Here is a 16,707-nt window from a genome sequence, read left to right as displayed (position 1 = left end):
GGGTTGGTGTATGTAATAAATAGAAAGCTATCCAAGTTTTAGTAAGTTAAAAAAAAGTTAAAGACTGGATAGGGAAGATGGGGCACATATATACCATGGTATACTATTCAGCTAGAAGAGGTGATGACATCGGATCACTTATAGCAGAATGGTGGAATCTTGATGGCATTGTGCGGAGTGAAATAGGTGAATCAGAAAAAACAGGAACTGCAGGATTCCATACGTTGGGGGGACATAAAGGCGAGACTAAGAGACATGGACAGGAGTGTGGTGGTTATGGGGGGTGGGGGGAGAGAATGAAGGAGAGGGGGAGGGGAAGGGGTACAGAGAAGTCTGGATAGAGGGTGACGGAGGACGATCTCTCTTTGGGTGATGGGTATGCAACAGAACTAAATGACAAGATAACCTGGAAATGTTTTCTTTGAATATATGTACCCTGATTTATTGATGTCACCCCATTAAAATAAAAATTTATTAAAAAAAATTTGCAAAAAAAATGTTATTAAAATATAGTTGCAAAACAGTATGTATAGTATGATTCCCTTCCATTACAAAATTAGCGTTAATGTACGTTGTAATGAAAGGAAACATGGAAAAATGTATGTAGTAACATTCTGTTAACTTTGTTTATCTCTGAACCCCAAGAGATTATAGTATTCTTTTACTTTATAAGTCATCTATGTTTACTTGCTTAAACTTTTCTGTAATGGCTAAATATTTTGAAATAGTATGTATATATTTTCAGGAAAAAGAGTGAAGATTTAAAAATACAGTTTAAATTCTTATTTTGACTAAGCCTCTTGTTAATAATAGCTTATTAATACAAGCTAATTTCTGCCCAAACAAGTCACTTTTAAAATTTCCACTGAGACTTTTGGTTTAGTTTTCATAAAAGTATTCTTATCTCAGATCCTCCATGAAATAAATGTCTTTTTTCTTGTTATAGGAGTTTGCTGTTGATCCAGAGAAAATACAGTTATATGCTTTGTATCATTCACTCCATCATTACAAATATCATGTTTATCTGATATGTAAAGATGAGGTAATTATTTTCTTATTCATTTTATTTATTTATTTTTTTATTTATTTTTATTTTTTTATTTTTTCTTAAGCTGGAAACGGGGAGAGACAGTCAGACAGACTCCCGCATGCGCTTGACCGGTATCTACCCGGCACGCCCACCAGAGGCGACGCTCTGCCCACCAGGGGGCAATGCTCTGCCCCTCCGGAGGGTCGCTCTGCCGTGACCAGAGCCACTCTAGCGCCTGGGGCAGAGGCCAAGGAGCCATCCCCAGCGCCCGGGCCATCCTTGCTCCAATGGAGCCTTGGCTGCGGGAGGGGAAGAGAGAGACAGAGAGGAAGGAGGGGGTGGGAGATGGAGAAGCAAATGGGCGCTTCTCCTATGTGCCCTGGCCGGGAATCGAACCCGGGTCCCCCGCACGCCAGGCCGATGCTCTACCGCTGAGCCAACTGGCCAGGGCCTTCTTATTCATTTTAAAAAGAAATACATGTTTTTCCAAACTTTAAAGAGACTGTAGCTATATTATTTTTAAATGTGTTAAAGAGAGTTAAATTTTTTTTAAATTCCTTTATTGATTTTAGAGAGAGAAAAAGAGGGGAGAGAGAAACATCGATTTGTTGTTCCACCCATTTATGAATTCATTGGTTGACTGTTGTGTGTGCCACAACTGAGGATCAAACCCACAACCTTGTCGTATTAGGATGACACACTAAACAAATTAACTACCTAGCCAGGGCTCAAAGAGAATTGTTTAAAAATCTATTCTTCTGACCTGGCCTGTGGTGGAACAGTGGATAGAGCCTCAACTTGAAGCACTGAATTGCCAGTTCAAAATCCTGGTCTTAACTCAGTCAAGGTACATATGACAAACAATCAATGAACTAAAGTGAAACAACTGTGAGTTGAAACTTCTTGTCTCCCCTGCCCCTCTCTCTCCTTTGTCTGTAAACTCTATAAATACAATCTTTAAAAATTATATATTTAAAAAGATGTATTCATCTGTAAATAATGACCAGGAGATTATTCCGAGACTCTCGGTTATGCGTTGTACTCAGATTAATCTGAGGCTCACCGCTTCTCATAGGAGCTATATGTGGTAATGTTCTTAACTTGTTAGTGCTTGCTTTACATTGCCATAATAAGTAGTGTTTTATTGTATTTTCTTCTCTCATAATGTATGAGCCTGTTTTAATTCACTTTAGTCACTGCTGATAGCTCACTGTCTTCCTTATCACTAGAATGATGGCCCTATCCCACTTAATTGTAGTGAAATGGGGGTTTTATGCCCTCACTTGAAGAAATGATAGTTAAAATTTAATTGTAATTTTTAAGTATCATAATTTAAGTTGCTCAGAAATTGTGTATGACAGTAATAATACTTTGTAGATGGGATATAAGATTCATTTCTTCAGCGTTTACTACCTTTTTTGACTAGCACTATCAGTTTTTTAATTAAAAAGGGTTGTTTACTCAAAGCTATGATATATTTGATAATAGTCTGATATTTAAAGATATTCATAAATCTAACCTATTTAGCAAAGAAGAAAGTAAAAGTGGTCACAGAAAGTATGTTGACTATTTTTACAATAAATACATTGACTGTTTTGTCATTCTGCTTTTAACACAATTGAAATGAATTGAGAAAGTTTGAACCACTTTTCCTAGCCTTCTTCCATGCTTCCATGGAGCCAAAAATGTTAGGATTAGACTTCATCCAAATTTATATGAAATAATTTTTCTCCATGGATGGATTTTTTTTAAAAAGATCAGTAATTACAGGTGAATTAATAAACTCTCTTTTCATTCAGGATACAGGGATAATAAACCCTTCTGAAGAGTTTATTAAAGTGATAAGTATAAGCTAATGTGGCGATTTCTTTATTTTAGATCTCTTCTGTGCAGAAAAAAAATGAAGATTTAGGACAGGAAGAAATTGTTCAACTTTGTATGAAAAATGTAAAATGGGTAGAAGACCTATTTGAGAAATTTGGAGAACTTCTAAGTCACGTACAGCAGAAATGTTCCTAACATTTACACAAAAATTCCGTCTATTTTATAGCACTAATGAAATGGTAGAGAGGGTGATCAGAGAGGGTCTAGGGCCTCAGATAATCAATGGCAAGCAGTGGTCTCCTGCAAGCACGCCTGCTTTCTGCATGGAACTTGCTGGCATCATGACTTCTGCTAACTTTAGGACCGTGGTGCTGCCAAGGAAGTCAGTCCTTCAGAATGGACCTACTTCCCACTGCATTTTTATCCTAATAAATAGTCTTTCTATTTTGTACACCATTGGGTAACTGAGTTTTATTTTCAGAAATGTTTTTTGACAAATGATGAAGCATGCACTAAATATAATTTTTCTTATTGCTAGAGAGATAACACTTAAGTAGCTTGATTATTTTCTTCTGACTGACTAAACACCAGAATGAAAGAGAAGTGGCAGAAATTATGTTTGCATTCACATCTGGCCACAAAATGGAAAGTATTGTACATTATGTTAACAGATCTGGTGTGCTATGACATTCTGTATGAGAATATCATCAATATATAATATAACATACAGAAACTGTGTTCTGCTTTATGAACTTATTTTACTCAACATGTTCAGGAAACTGGATATGGAATTGGTGCAATTCTGTGACTGCTTTTTATGTCGAATTATATTGTGATGAAAAAAACAATAACATACTATTTTCCCTGTCTTAAAGAAAAGTATTTTCCTTTATACTGTTTTTCCTTTGGAGAAATTTTCAATTGTACACTTTATTTCAGCAATAGTTGTATTTTTCACAAGGAAAATGTTGTGGCTATAATTATGTTTGATGTATCTGTACTATACTTTTCATTATTTTCAGTAAATCTTATTTAGTTATATATTGAATTTCTATTGTGAATTCTATCTTGAGGTAACCATTTTTGTTTATACAGATTTGTTTCAGTGTTATCCAGAATATGCATTCAGTAGTAAAATTAGTTTAGCTTTTTAATAGGGTTGTGTTAGACACTGCTATGATTTTCTGATTCATGAAAATAAATTTCTTACAAACTAGCTAGCACTTGATTAACTGATTTGTTGAAACAAAAATCTAACCACATTATACATTTTAAAGAATAAAATTTAAAATTAGACGACATGCAGTGTTAAACACAGCTTACCTGACCCTTAGAACTGGAAGTGGTAGAGCACTCCTTCTGGTGCCTTTCCAACCTTTATACATACTATTGTAGCTTTCTTTACTTTGCTAGCTAGTGTGTCAAGTACTTTAGCTGAGACAGTGAATGTATTAGGTTCTACATGACGTTGTGTTTTATTTGTGTTTGCCAACAGGATGCCTTATTTGTTTGAGAAAAAGATTTGCTTAATGTCCTTCCTAATTATCTCCTTTTTTAGTATTCTAAATAAGTTGTGGATCATCAAACTTTTGTTTATTTTACCACCATTTAGTGCCTTAAGTCCTATCAAGAAAGCAGTGTTACTGCTCAGTGCCCAAATAAGTGCTTATGTGGCTATTGCTATTGTCTTCATTTTGCATTAAGAGGCCAACTTCTTATTAAAAACCTCAGTAACTGGCAAAGAATTGAAGGTAACATGTGGCTTGATTTGAGAATAAAACATTGTAGCATTGAATGAAAAGTAAGTAGTTGAATTAAGCTTCCATATTTATTTGATTGTTATTTTTTAAAGCAATAATACTTAATTCAACAATCTTTGTACTTATCAGACAAGATAATCAAAGTTGCTCTCAAGGGTTAAATGTTTCATTTCTGAAAGTTAAAAAAAACCTACTTAGGCAGTTTATTTTTAAAAAAGTAAACTATTAGATTCATTTTGCTAGTTCAAATAAGAGTCTGTCAGCAGTGAGAGCATCATAAAATTAGTTTTGCTAAGTATAGAAGAGTAGGAAGCAGCCATATCTCTTTCTGTTATTGACTCTGGACAGAATTGCTTTTTTTTTTTTTTAATCCAAAGTGCAGAGTAGAGAACTACATCTAATGTAATGTTAAAGTATATATCTTTACATTACTCCCCAGCTTACTTGCCTGAGTCATTGATGGTTTATTTCTTTTTAAAAGCCGTCTTGCATAACTTGCAAGATACATGAAGTATCTTGAAGTACATGTTTGAAATCACGAGCCACATTTTTTTCATAAGGCCTATGGAAAACAGATGTTTCCTATAGAAAATCACCCATTTTCTTTTCAACTGCAGTTGTATTCATTTCAATAAAACAAGTGTTTTCATAATATCAGAGGCCAAATCTATAATACGGTCTGGATGAGACCGTATTATATTGTTTTGTACCATCATCTCTCATTTGATCCACATAGCATAGGCCATGACATCAAACTTGGGACTTACGGGAAAGTGGGACAGTTATGACAACTATATACATAAATCTTTATGAAGTTGAATAAACAGCTGGTTAGCATTCACATTCCTTGCCAGGAAGTTTGAAATTTAAAATACAGAAATAACTTTAGGTTGTAGATTGAGTTAAAGAGGATAAAGCACATGTTGCCATAACCCAGGAAAACATTTTTAAGAAAGATTAGGTTTTTCTACCTCCAGATATCTGGAAATAATTTAATATAAAAAATCATATGTTGGTGTTTTATTTATAGTTCAGATCAATGGTTGGAGAAGTGGCCTAGAAAACATTAGTAAGATGGAAAAAGTCTTAAATTTAAGATGAATTAGAAAATGTTTAAATTACTTTCAAATTTGTAAAATTTTAAAAAGGAAATTAGACATGGCTCATACATTACTATTTTCAGAACTTTCCTCATATTTTTAAAGTCTCACTTTCCTTTTACTACACATATTTATTTTCATTAGAGCAGCTATTTTCCAACCTATGACTTTGGAGATATCCCCATAAAACCAATGTAGCAGCAGGGTTATTGAATCAGCTTTGGGTTCCAAAATTTTCTTTAAATGTACAAGTTGTGAATTTGTATTGTATTTGTAGAAGACAGTTTTAGTTTTAAACTGTAGTTCCATCTGTTTCTCAAAAATGCTTTCTAATAAAGTGAAGTATCCCAGGGTAACTGCTTCTGTGTCAGTTGCTCTTGACATGTAAACTGCACAAGTGAACAATGTACATTATTGGTTGTACATTAACTTACATGTGCAACTTTTGGCATCTGTATTCACAAATGCATGTTTTCACAAATCAACTTTATTTATGTGACAATAACTGAAGTTAAGGATACAAAGAAACCTGCATTTGTAGTCCTGAGTTTTAAGTGGTCCATAATACAATGTATGGAAATGTGAAAGACAATTTTGTATATTTGTTTATTACTAACTCAGATCATTGAAATGAAAACAATTTTTTAAACAATAAAATCAGAATGTTTTGGGGTTTGTTCTATTTTTTAAAAATCGAAAACAGGTATTATATTATGCAAAACCATCATCATGTTACAGATTTCTCAGAACATATATCATGTTATAGAGTCCTAAACAAAGTTATTAGGTATGGAAACCACCCATTAAGTATTTCAAGTAAAAATATTGTGAGCATATTTGTTGTTTTTGTTAGTTTTGGTTGTAAAAGCACTTATCTCTTGATTTATTTTACATAGTTCAAAACTAAAGTTTTGCCTGACCAGGCGGTGGCACAGTGGATAAAGCACTGGACTGGGACGCAGAGGACCCAAGTTCGAAACCCTGAGGTCACCGGTTTGAGTGCAGGGTCCCTGGCTTGAGCCCAAGGTCGCTGCTTTGAGCTAGGGATCACTTGCTCTGCTGGAGCTCCCTGGTCAAGGCACATATAAGAAAACTATCGATGAACAACTAAGGAGCAGCAACAAAAAACTGATGCTTCTCATCTCCCTTCCTGTCTGTCCCTATCTGTCCCTCTCTCTGTCTCTTGCACAAAAACAAACAAAAAACCAAAGCTTTCATATAATCAATGATCTCGATCAAAAAATGTTTTAAAATTCTGTAACATATCCCCATTTGCTGAAATTGCTATTCATTTTAGTATTTTTCACAAAATACTTTAGAACACAGTCATTATTCAAATTACCCATTACAAACCTAAATAAAAACTTAATACTAACTACACTGCTGTGTTAATGTCTTGTGGTTCTTTTTTATTAGTATTTTAAAAAATACTTTGTATCCTAGAGAAACTAAACTCAGTTATTTAACCTGGCTCTTCTCAAGGAAAATATAAAAGGAGATATTGCTACTCTGTTTTCCTTGTAGAAAATTTTTTTTCCTTAATGTTTATTTTATTGATTTTAGTAGGAACATGGATCTGTTCCTATATGTGCCCTGACCAGGGATCAAACCAGCACCCTCTGTGTGTCAGGATTATGCTTTAACCAACAATGCTGTGCTGGCCTTTTTTTTTTTTTTTTTTCATTTGTTTTATTGATTTTAGAGAAAGACAGAAACATCCATCTGTTTTTGTAGCCTTCGTCAGAGATCTAACCAGCAATGGTTGCATATCTGGATGCTGCTCTAAGAAACTGAGCCGGGCAGGGCTCAACTAGGTGTTGGCATCAGCTTAACTAACACACATGCTTTCAGTTCTCAATATGGCATGGGTCACAAGATTATGTATTATGGATATGCCTTTTTATGTAGTGTGGCTTTCAGTAAAATTCCTAGATTTTACTAATATCCATGTTTAAATGCAAATTAAAAGGCATATTCCAAAGTGGAATAGAAACTATCTGGATTATTGATAATTTTAGGGGAGATATATATATATATATATATCCTTTAGTTTAAATAATTTAGAACTGACTGGTTTCAAATAAAAGGAAGATAAAGTTCCCTGTTAGTATATTGTTAAACCTTATCTATTTTGTGATGTTAATCAGGAGTCAAGAAGTTACGATGCAAAAATAACTTGTTTCACAATTTACCTGTGATACATGGAGTTTACGGTTTACATCCAAATCAAGTACAGGTGTTCTTTTAACTTAGCTCCTTAAAGTACAGGGGTGAGCAAAAGTAGGTTTATAGTTGTTCATATGGAAAGTAATACAATTATTAATAAATACACCTTGGCCAGTTAGCTCAGAGCACTGTCCAGAGCTGGTCAGGGCACATATGGGAAGTGAACAATGAATGCATAACTAACTGTAACAACAAATTAATACTTCCTTCTGTCCCTCTATACAAAAATCAATAAATTTTTTAAATAATACAAGAATCAAATATTTTGCATATTCACAACTGTAAACCTACTTTTGCCCACTCATATTTAGAATAAGACAACAATGAAAATCATTTAAGACAAAAAAAATAATGGATATTATAGAAATGTTTTTCTTAAATTGCAGCCAAAATTACTTTTCTCGTTTTCCTTCACAATCTTTCCATGGCTTTTCATGGCCTTTAATCCAAACTCTATCACAGTTTACAAAGCCCTTTACAGTACAGTCTCTCCTTCCTGTTGCCCTTCATCTATGTGACCCAGTCTTAATGAACTTTTTTGTTGTATTTTTCCAAAGTGAGAAGGGGGAGGCAGCAGACAAGACTCCCGCATGCCCCCGACCGGGATCCACCTGGCAAGCCCACCAGGGAGTGATGCTCAGCCCATCTGGGGCATTGCTCTGCTGGAACCAGAGCCATTCTAGTGCCTGAGCTGGAGGCCATGGAGCCATCCTCAGTACCCAGGCAACTTTGCTCCAATGGAGCCTTGGCTGCTGGAGGGGAAGAGAGACAGAAAGAAAGGAGAGGGGCAAAGGTGGAGAAGCAGATGGGCGCTTCTGTGTGTCCTGGCCTGGAATCGAACCAGGACTTCCACACGCTATGCCGCTGAGCCAACCTGCCAGGGCCTGAACATTTTTGTTTGTTTTTAATTTATTGATTTTAGAGGGGAGAAGGGGGAGGGGGCAGGAAGCATCAGCTCATAGTAGTTGCCTCTCTTGTGTACCTTTACTGGGCAACCTGGAGTTTTGCACCTCAGCATTCCAGGTCAGTAACGCATTATCCACTGTACTACCCCAGTCGTACCTTTTTTTTTTTTTTTTTCTAATTGATTTTAAAGAGAGGGAAGGGGAGAGAGACAGGAACATAAATCTATTCCTGTGTGTGCCCTGACCAGGGATCGAACTGGCAACCTCTGTGCTTTAGGAGAAAGCTCTAACCCACCAAGTTACCTGGTCAGGGTTTAATAAACTTCTTTAAGGTCTTTATATATGTATGTTTTCTCTTGCCTCCAGTCCTGTTACCTCAGCTGAACTATTTATTCTTCCTTCATCTCTTATTTCTTAAGATTTCACTTTAACATCACTTCTAACCAGATTAGATTTTAACCCACTGGACCAGATCAGATGCTGGGTGAGCATTTATCACACTTTGTTGTTATTTGATTGGTGCACTCTCTTATACTTGATATTGTCAACTCCTAATGGTAGGATGCATGTGTGTTTTGTTCTCTATTGCATTCCCAGTGCAGTATCTGGTTTCATTAAATATTTGATGAATAACTGGATATACAAAAGGAAAGTTAGAGGAAGTATTAACAAGGTAAAAACAAAATACTCACTGGATTTTTGCAATAAAACTATTAATGGCCATAGTGAGCAGTAGTAATCACATCAGGAGAAAATGTCAATATTGAGAGTTTGTATAATACAAGAATATCTGGTATTTTAAGAAAAATTGAGCCTGACCTGTGGTGGCACAGTGGATAAAGTGTCGACCTGAAATGCTGAGGTCGCCAGTTCAAAACCCTTCACTTCTCTGGTCAAGGCACATATGGGAGTTGATGCTTCCTGCTCCTCCCCCCCTTTCTCTCTCTCTCTCTCTCTCCTCTCTAAAATGAATAAATAAAAATTTTTAAAAAAAATTAAGAAAAATTGAAATGTAGTGGCCATCGTATTTTACATTTTGTCCTCATGTAGAGAGAGCCCAGGGACCAGGATTTCACATTCCTGTCTTTGGGGTTTGACGCTCTCCAGATAGAATAATTAGGGATGAAAGTCCTGGTAAAAGTAAATGAATGTTTCTGGTAGATATACTTATTGTGAGCAAAGTACTTGGGGGAAAAGTTCATTTACTTGGGGAAGTTAGGGAAACCTTCACGGAAGCACTAATAAACTGAGCCTCAGGTTGGGAGGACTTTTTAACAGCTGGACGGGAAGATGACAATATTTAGTTTGTATTCAGGAGAATGGTTCCTGCTCCAGTTCTGTCACTAAACTAGTTCTATTCACAGACATGTTATGTGAAACAATCTGGATGTTTCTCTTCCTCAAAATGAGGCAAGTCTTAAGCTATTAATGTTCTTGATAGATTGGAATGTTAGGAGAAATACAAAGTGGCTTCTGCTGGCAGCCTAAAAAGAGGTACAGCAGAACAGTAAGAATGGAAAGGCCTAACCATATTATTTACTATCGTTTACTAACTTGCAAGACTCACAGGTCATTAAACAGCTATATTACACACAAACCGATCAGTGCAAGATGAACCGATTAGTTCATCTTGTAACACTAGTGTAAGATTAATTAGAAACATGTCTGATATCAACAGTTAAATATGGAGTACTTAAAGTCTGTATTCAGTTTTCTATCTCCAACAGCATGTCTTTTGTACAACAGGCACTTACCATGAATGTGTTGGACAGATGGATGAATATATAAAAGTTTATTTGGAATAAGTCTGGAGTTTTCAAGATGGCATCTTAGTAGTTCAAAATGCTAAACTGCCAGTGGTCCATCACCTGCTTTCTCATTCTGTCTTTAATAAAAAATCTATTAGAGGCCCTGGCCGGTTGGCTCAGTGGTAGAGCGTTGGCCTGGCGTGAGGAAAACCCGGGTTCGATTCCCGGCCAGGGCACACAGGAGAGGCACCCATCTGCTTCTCCACCCCTCCCCCTCTCCTTCCTCTCTGTCTCTCTCTTCCCCTCCCGCAGCCGAGGCTCCATTGGAGCAAAGTTGGCCCGGGCACTGGGAATGGCTCTGTGGCCTCTGCCCGAGGCGCTGGAGTGGCTCTGGTCGCAACAGAGCGACGCCCTGGATGGACAGCATCGCCCCCTGGTGGGCATGCCGAGTGGATCCTGGTCGGGCGCATGTGGGAGTCTGCCTCCCCGTTTCCAGCTTCAGAAAAATACAAAAAAAAAAAAGTATGTCCATATTGCTCGTAAACAAACTGCCATTCAAATGAAAAAGATGAAAAGTCATCACTATAACTGGTAGTTGAGCACCACTCTTAACTGCTATGACAAAATGTAATAGAATAGTTGGCTTAAACAACAAAAAACATTATTTTCTTTCAGATCTAGAGGCTAGAATTCCCAGATCAAGACCCAGCAGTCTGTTGCTGGTGAGGGCTATTCCAGGCTTGCAGATGGTATGCCTTCTTGCTGTGTTCTCAAATGGCAGTGAGAGCAAGCTCTCTGGTGTTTCTGCCCACGTTAATAACCTTATTTAACCCTAATTACCTTTTGGTGTGTGTGCGTGACAGAGACAGAGGGAGAGATAGAGAGAGGGGCACATAGGGACAGGCAGGAAGGGAGAGAGATGAGAAGCATCAATTCTTTGCTGCAGTTCCTTAGTTGTTCATTGATTGCTTTCTCATATGTGCCTTGACTGGGGGTCTATAACAGACCAAGTGACCCCTTGCTCAAACCAATGACCTTGGGGTTTCAAACCTGGGTCCTCTGCATCCCAGTCCAACACTATCCATTGCACCACTGCCTGGTTAGGCTAACCCTAATTACCTTTCAAAGACCATCCTCTCAAAATACCAATACATTGAGGGTTAGGGTTTCAAAAATGAGTTTGGTGTGACAAAAATATTCGGTCCATGATAACCACTGAGGTGTCAACTATGGCATAGAAAAGCTTAAAGCTAGCCCTGCACAGAGTTATCACAGTTTGACTTAAAATGATCTCTCTGGGCTATCCACAGGCAAGAACACTATATATACACACACCTCTCTTCTGCACTACGATTTTCAGAGGTTTGTAATGAAACTCCCTTCACATACAGGCCAAAGACCTTTGCTACTGAGTCAAAGGAAAACAGTATTTTCAACTAAATTAAAAAGATAAGGTCAAAATGCGTTAAATGTAGCTAATGCAGTGCTTACAGGGATTTTATAAAATTTAACACATTAGAAAAGTAGAAACTCTAAAATTGACCTAAACTTTTCCTTTAAATTAGAAAAAGAAGCCTGACCAGTGGTGGCACAGTGGATAGAGTGCTGACCAGAACGCTGGGGTCCCTGGTTCGAAACCCTGAGGTTACCAGTTTGAGTGCCAGATAACTGGGGAACAAAATTTTTGTTGCATCCACAAAAACACTTGTTCTTACCTAATTCGAGTGTACTGATCTCAAATCTGACATTAGTTTTTCTCTGTGAGCTACAGTTTTTTTGCAATTCAAGATTTTAGGTTTTCATCTTACTTTAAAATTTTCAACATTTAGTTTAACATAATGAAGTAGAATGTCTTCTTGGGCATCATCTTTGGAAAATATAATAATTTATATAATGCAATAAATACACTAATACACTAAAAGATATGATTACATCACAATTTGTCTACAATTTCAAAATAGAACATATTAAAACACTTATTTTAATCATAAAATTTGCACAAAATTTATTTAAATTCTATTCAGGCAAAAATTTGCATTTGTAGCTCTTGCGTTTGTGTACTTGTTGAGGACAATCTCGTTTGATGCTCCAGCAGTAGTCTGCCCATCACTAACAGCTCCAAGATTTTTGGGAAATTTATCAAGGTGACTGTTCAGGAAGTGAATCTTAACGCTCATGTTACATTCAATGTCGCGGAAAGCCAACAGCATCCTTTGAACCAGAAGTTCATAGTTTTCTGCTTTTTTGTTGCCAGGGAAGTTCTTTGTAACTGCCACAAAAGACTGCCATGCTGCTTTTTCCTCCTTATTCATCTTCCTGGCAAATTCTTCGTCACGTATGAGGATTTGAATTTAGGTCCATCGAATACACCAGCTTTTATCTTCTTGAAAGACAAGGCAGGAAAAGCAGAAATAATATGTTGAAAGCATTCACTTTCTCTATTCAAAGCCTGAAGAAACTGCTTCATTAAGCCAAGTTTGATGTGAAGTGGGAGAAAAATGATCCTGTCTCAATTAACTACAGGTTCATTCACAATATTTGCATCCCTACTTCCAGAGCTTCATGTTTTGGCCACTCTTCCTGTGTCCAGTGTTTCTCCCAAACTCGGCTGTCCCACAAACACAGAAAGCAAGGATACTTTATGAAACCTCTCTGTTGTCCTAGCAGGAAATTTACCATTTTAAGATCCACACAAATGATCCAGTTATGCTCCTCATACTTCAGAAAGTCGAGGCCAATTTTTATGTCATTATAATCTTCTCGCGGATGAGTTGAATAACGAATTGGAACCGCTGAAAATAGGCAATATATGCACGTGTCACAAATGATGAAATATTGTGCCTTTGACATTGAAGTGTGTAACAGCCACATATATAACAAAATGTGTCAGGACTATTCTTACATTTACGCCTACTCGAAAAAGCCATGATTCAATCTTTTCTTTTTTTTTTTTTTTTTTTGCATTTTTCTGAAGTTGGAAACGGGGAGAGACAGCCAGATAGACCGGATTCACCCGACCGGGATCCACCCGGCACGCCCACCAGGGGGCGACGCTCTGCCCACCAGGGGGCGATGCTCTGCCCCTCCGGGGCATCGCTCTGTCGCGACCAGAGCCACTCTAGCACCTAGGGCAGAGGCCAAGGAGCCATCCCCAGCGCCCGGGCCATCCTTGCTCCAATGGAGCCTCGCTGCAGGAGGGGAAGAGAGAGACAGAGAGGAAGGAGAGGGGGAGGGGTGGAGAAGCAGATGGGCGCTTCTCCTGTGTGCCCTGGCCGGGAATTGAACCCGGGACCCCTGAACGCCAGGCCGATGCTCTACCACTGAGCAAACCGGCCAGGGCCGCCATGATTCAATCTTAAAACAAAATAAGAGTATGTTTTCATCAGATAATTTTTTACATTTAAAAACAACTACAATTATGTAAAAGTGATGTTTGTAAAACATTAATTGTCTTGTGGTTATGTTGAATTCAAGGGTCACTGCCCTTTAACTACAATTTAAAAACCAATGCGCCTGACCTGTGGTGGCGCAGTGGATCAAGCATCGACCTGGAATGCTGAGGTCACCGGTTCAAGACCCTGGGCTTGCCTGGTCAAGGCACATATGGGAGTTGATGTTTCCTGTTCCTCCCTCCCTTCTCTTTCTCTGTGTCTCTCTTCTCTAAAATGAATAAATAAAAATAATTAAAAAAAAAAATTAAAAAAAAAAAAATAAAAACCAATGCATGTCATTAACCATTAACTGTAACAAAAATAAATTAAAATTGCATAAAAACTAGAGCATGCACCAAAAAACGGATTTCAGATTTGGAATCAGCGATGCAGAAATATATATATGAACAGTTCTAAAACCTCATGCAACAGAAAATGAAAAAAAAATTGTTCCCTAGTGTAATCGACATGATCCCAAGGTCACTGGCTTGAGCCCACCTCCCTCCATCAAGGTATGTATGAGAAGCAATCAATGAACAACTAAGGTGAAGCAACTACAAGTTGATGCTTCTCATCTCTCCCCTCCCTCTTCCCCCTCCTGTCTCTCTGAAGTAAAAAAAAAAAAAAAATTATAAAAAAAATCCCAAAGTAAAAAGTAGAAATAAAATACTGATGATAAGAGCAGAAATTAATGAAATAAATCAAGGAAACCAAAACTAAGTTCTTTGAGAAGAAAAATAAATTGAGAAACCTTATATCAGGATAATCACAAGAGAGGTTACTAATATTCAGAATGAGTGTGAAGGCAACACTTATTTTCATGAACACTGAAAAGATTATAAATTATCGCGAATAACTTTATGCCAATAAATCTGAAAACTTAGAAGAAACAGACAAACCTTTTTTCCTTTTTTTTTAAGTGTGAGAGAGAGACAGACAGGAAGGGAGAGAGAGGAGAAGCATCAACTCATGTGGCTCTTTACTTGTTCATCGATTGCTTCTCATATGTGCCTTGACCAAGGGCAGGGGGGGCCTCCAGCTGAGCCAGTGACCCCTTGCTCAAGCCAGCAACCATGGGGTCATGTCTATGATCCCATGCTCAAGCCAGTGATCCTGTTCTCAAGCTAGTGAGCCTGCACTCAAGCCAGATGATCTTGTGCTCAAGCCAGTATCCTTAGGGTTTTAAACCTGGGTCCTCGGCATACCAGGCCAATGCTCTATCCACTGTGCTGTCGCCTCATCAGGCACAAACTTCTTGAACATAAAACTATCAGAGCTCATTCAAGAAAAAATAAATACCTTGAATTTATCTTTGTATATTAGGTCTATAGCCTGTAGCCTTGTTGAAATTTCTCATTAGCTCTAATAGTTTTCTAAATGGATTCCTTGAGATTTTCTATATACAGTATTGTGTCATGCACAAAAGTAGTTTTCTTCTTCACGATTTTTCTTTCTTTTTTTTTTTTTTTTTTTGCCCAATTACTCTGGCTAGAACAACTACTACAATTTTGAAAAGAAGTGGATTTCTTTGTCTCACCATTAAGTATAATGTTAGCTCTGGGTTTTTTGTAGAAGCCCTTTATCAGGTTGAAGAAATTCTTTATATAGTTCATAGTTTCCTGTTTTTTTTTTTTTTGTTTTTTTTACAGAGACAGAGAGAGAGTCAGAGAGAGGGACAGACAGACAGGAACGGAGAGAGATGAGAAGCATCAATCATCAGTTTTTCGTTGGGACACCTTAGTTGTTCATTGATTGCTTTCTCATATGCGCCTTGACCGTGGGGCTACAGCAGACCGAGTAACCCCTTGCTCGAGCCAGCAACCTTGGGTCCAAGGTTTTGCTCAAACCAGATGAGCCCGCACTTAAGCTAGCGACCTCGGGGTCTCGAACCTGGGTCTTCCACATCCCAGTCCGATGCTCTATCCACTGTACCACCGCCTGGTCAGGCAGCTGAGTGTTTTTATCATGAAAGATTATTGGATTTTCTCAAATGGTTTCTCTGAATCTACTGAGATGACCATTTTCTTTTTTATTTTTAGTCTATTAATGTGATTTATTACATTAATTGGTGTTCAAATGTTAAACCAACCTTGCATTTCTCATATGAATCCTTGATCCATGTTAAGTTCTTATTTTAGATTGCTAGGTTCTGTTTGTTAGTATGTTGTTGAGGATTTTTACATCCATATTCCTAGTAGATATTAGTCTGTAGTATTTTATTTTTTGTGATGTCTTTGTCTTGTTTTGGTTATTTTTTCAATAAATTTGGGAAGTTTTCTCCATTACAGTATTCCTTCAAATATTTTTTCCTGCTTTTTTCTCTCTGTCTTCTTCTGGTACTCCCATTACACAAATGTTGTTGTCCTAGCAGTGTCCCACATTTCTTCTGAGGCTTTCCTCATTTATGTTCAGTTTTTTTTTTCTCTCTGTTCTTCAGTTTGCATAATATCTTGATCTATATTCAAGTTTACTTATTCTTTCTTCTGTCAGTTCAAATGTACTATTGATTGGTTAGAGCATCATCCCCATATGCAAAGGTTACAGGTTCCATCCCTGGTCAGAGCACATATAGCAGCAGACAGATGTTCCTGTCTCTCTCTTTTTCTCCCTTTCTCTTTCTCTAAAGTCTAAATAAAACAATTGTACTACTGAGCCCATCTCATGAGTTATCTCATTTAATGTA

General features: G+C 37.3%; 1 protein-coding gene across 3 annotated transcripts in view; it reads left to right on the top strand.

The window, feature by feature from the left end:
* QSER1 (glutamine and serine rich 1) overlaps window positions 1–5,562 on the top strand; it is an 89,477-nt gene extending 83,915 nt beyond the window's left edge. For all 3 annotated transcript variants that reach the window (XM_066363654.1, XM_066363641.1, XM_066363649.1), the window contains 2 exons: window positions 947–1,042; window positions 2,909–5,562. In XM_066363654.1, coding sequence (XP_066219751.1) covers window positions 947–1,042; window positions 2,909–3,049 — 237 coding nt within the window. In that variant the 3' untranslated portion in view covers window positions 3,050–5,562. The remainder of the gene's footprint in view (window positions 1–946; window positions 1,043–2,908) is intronic.
* The last annotated feature ends 11,145 nt before the right edge of the window (window positions 5,563–16,707 follow it).

Source organism: Saccopteryx leptura, chromosome 1, assembly GCF_036850995.1.
Source record: "Saccopteryx leptura isolate mSacLep1 chromosome 1, mSacLep1_pri_phased_curated, whole genome shotgun sequence".
Lineage (NCBI taxonomy): Eukaryota > Metazoa > Chordata > Mammalia > Chiroptera > Emballonuridae > Saccopteryx > Saccopteryx leptura.
Note: the sequence above shows the minus strand (reverse complement) of the source record. Positions and strands in the feature narration are given on the sequence as shown.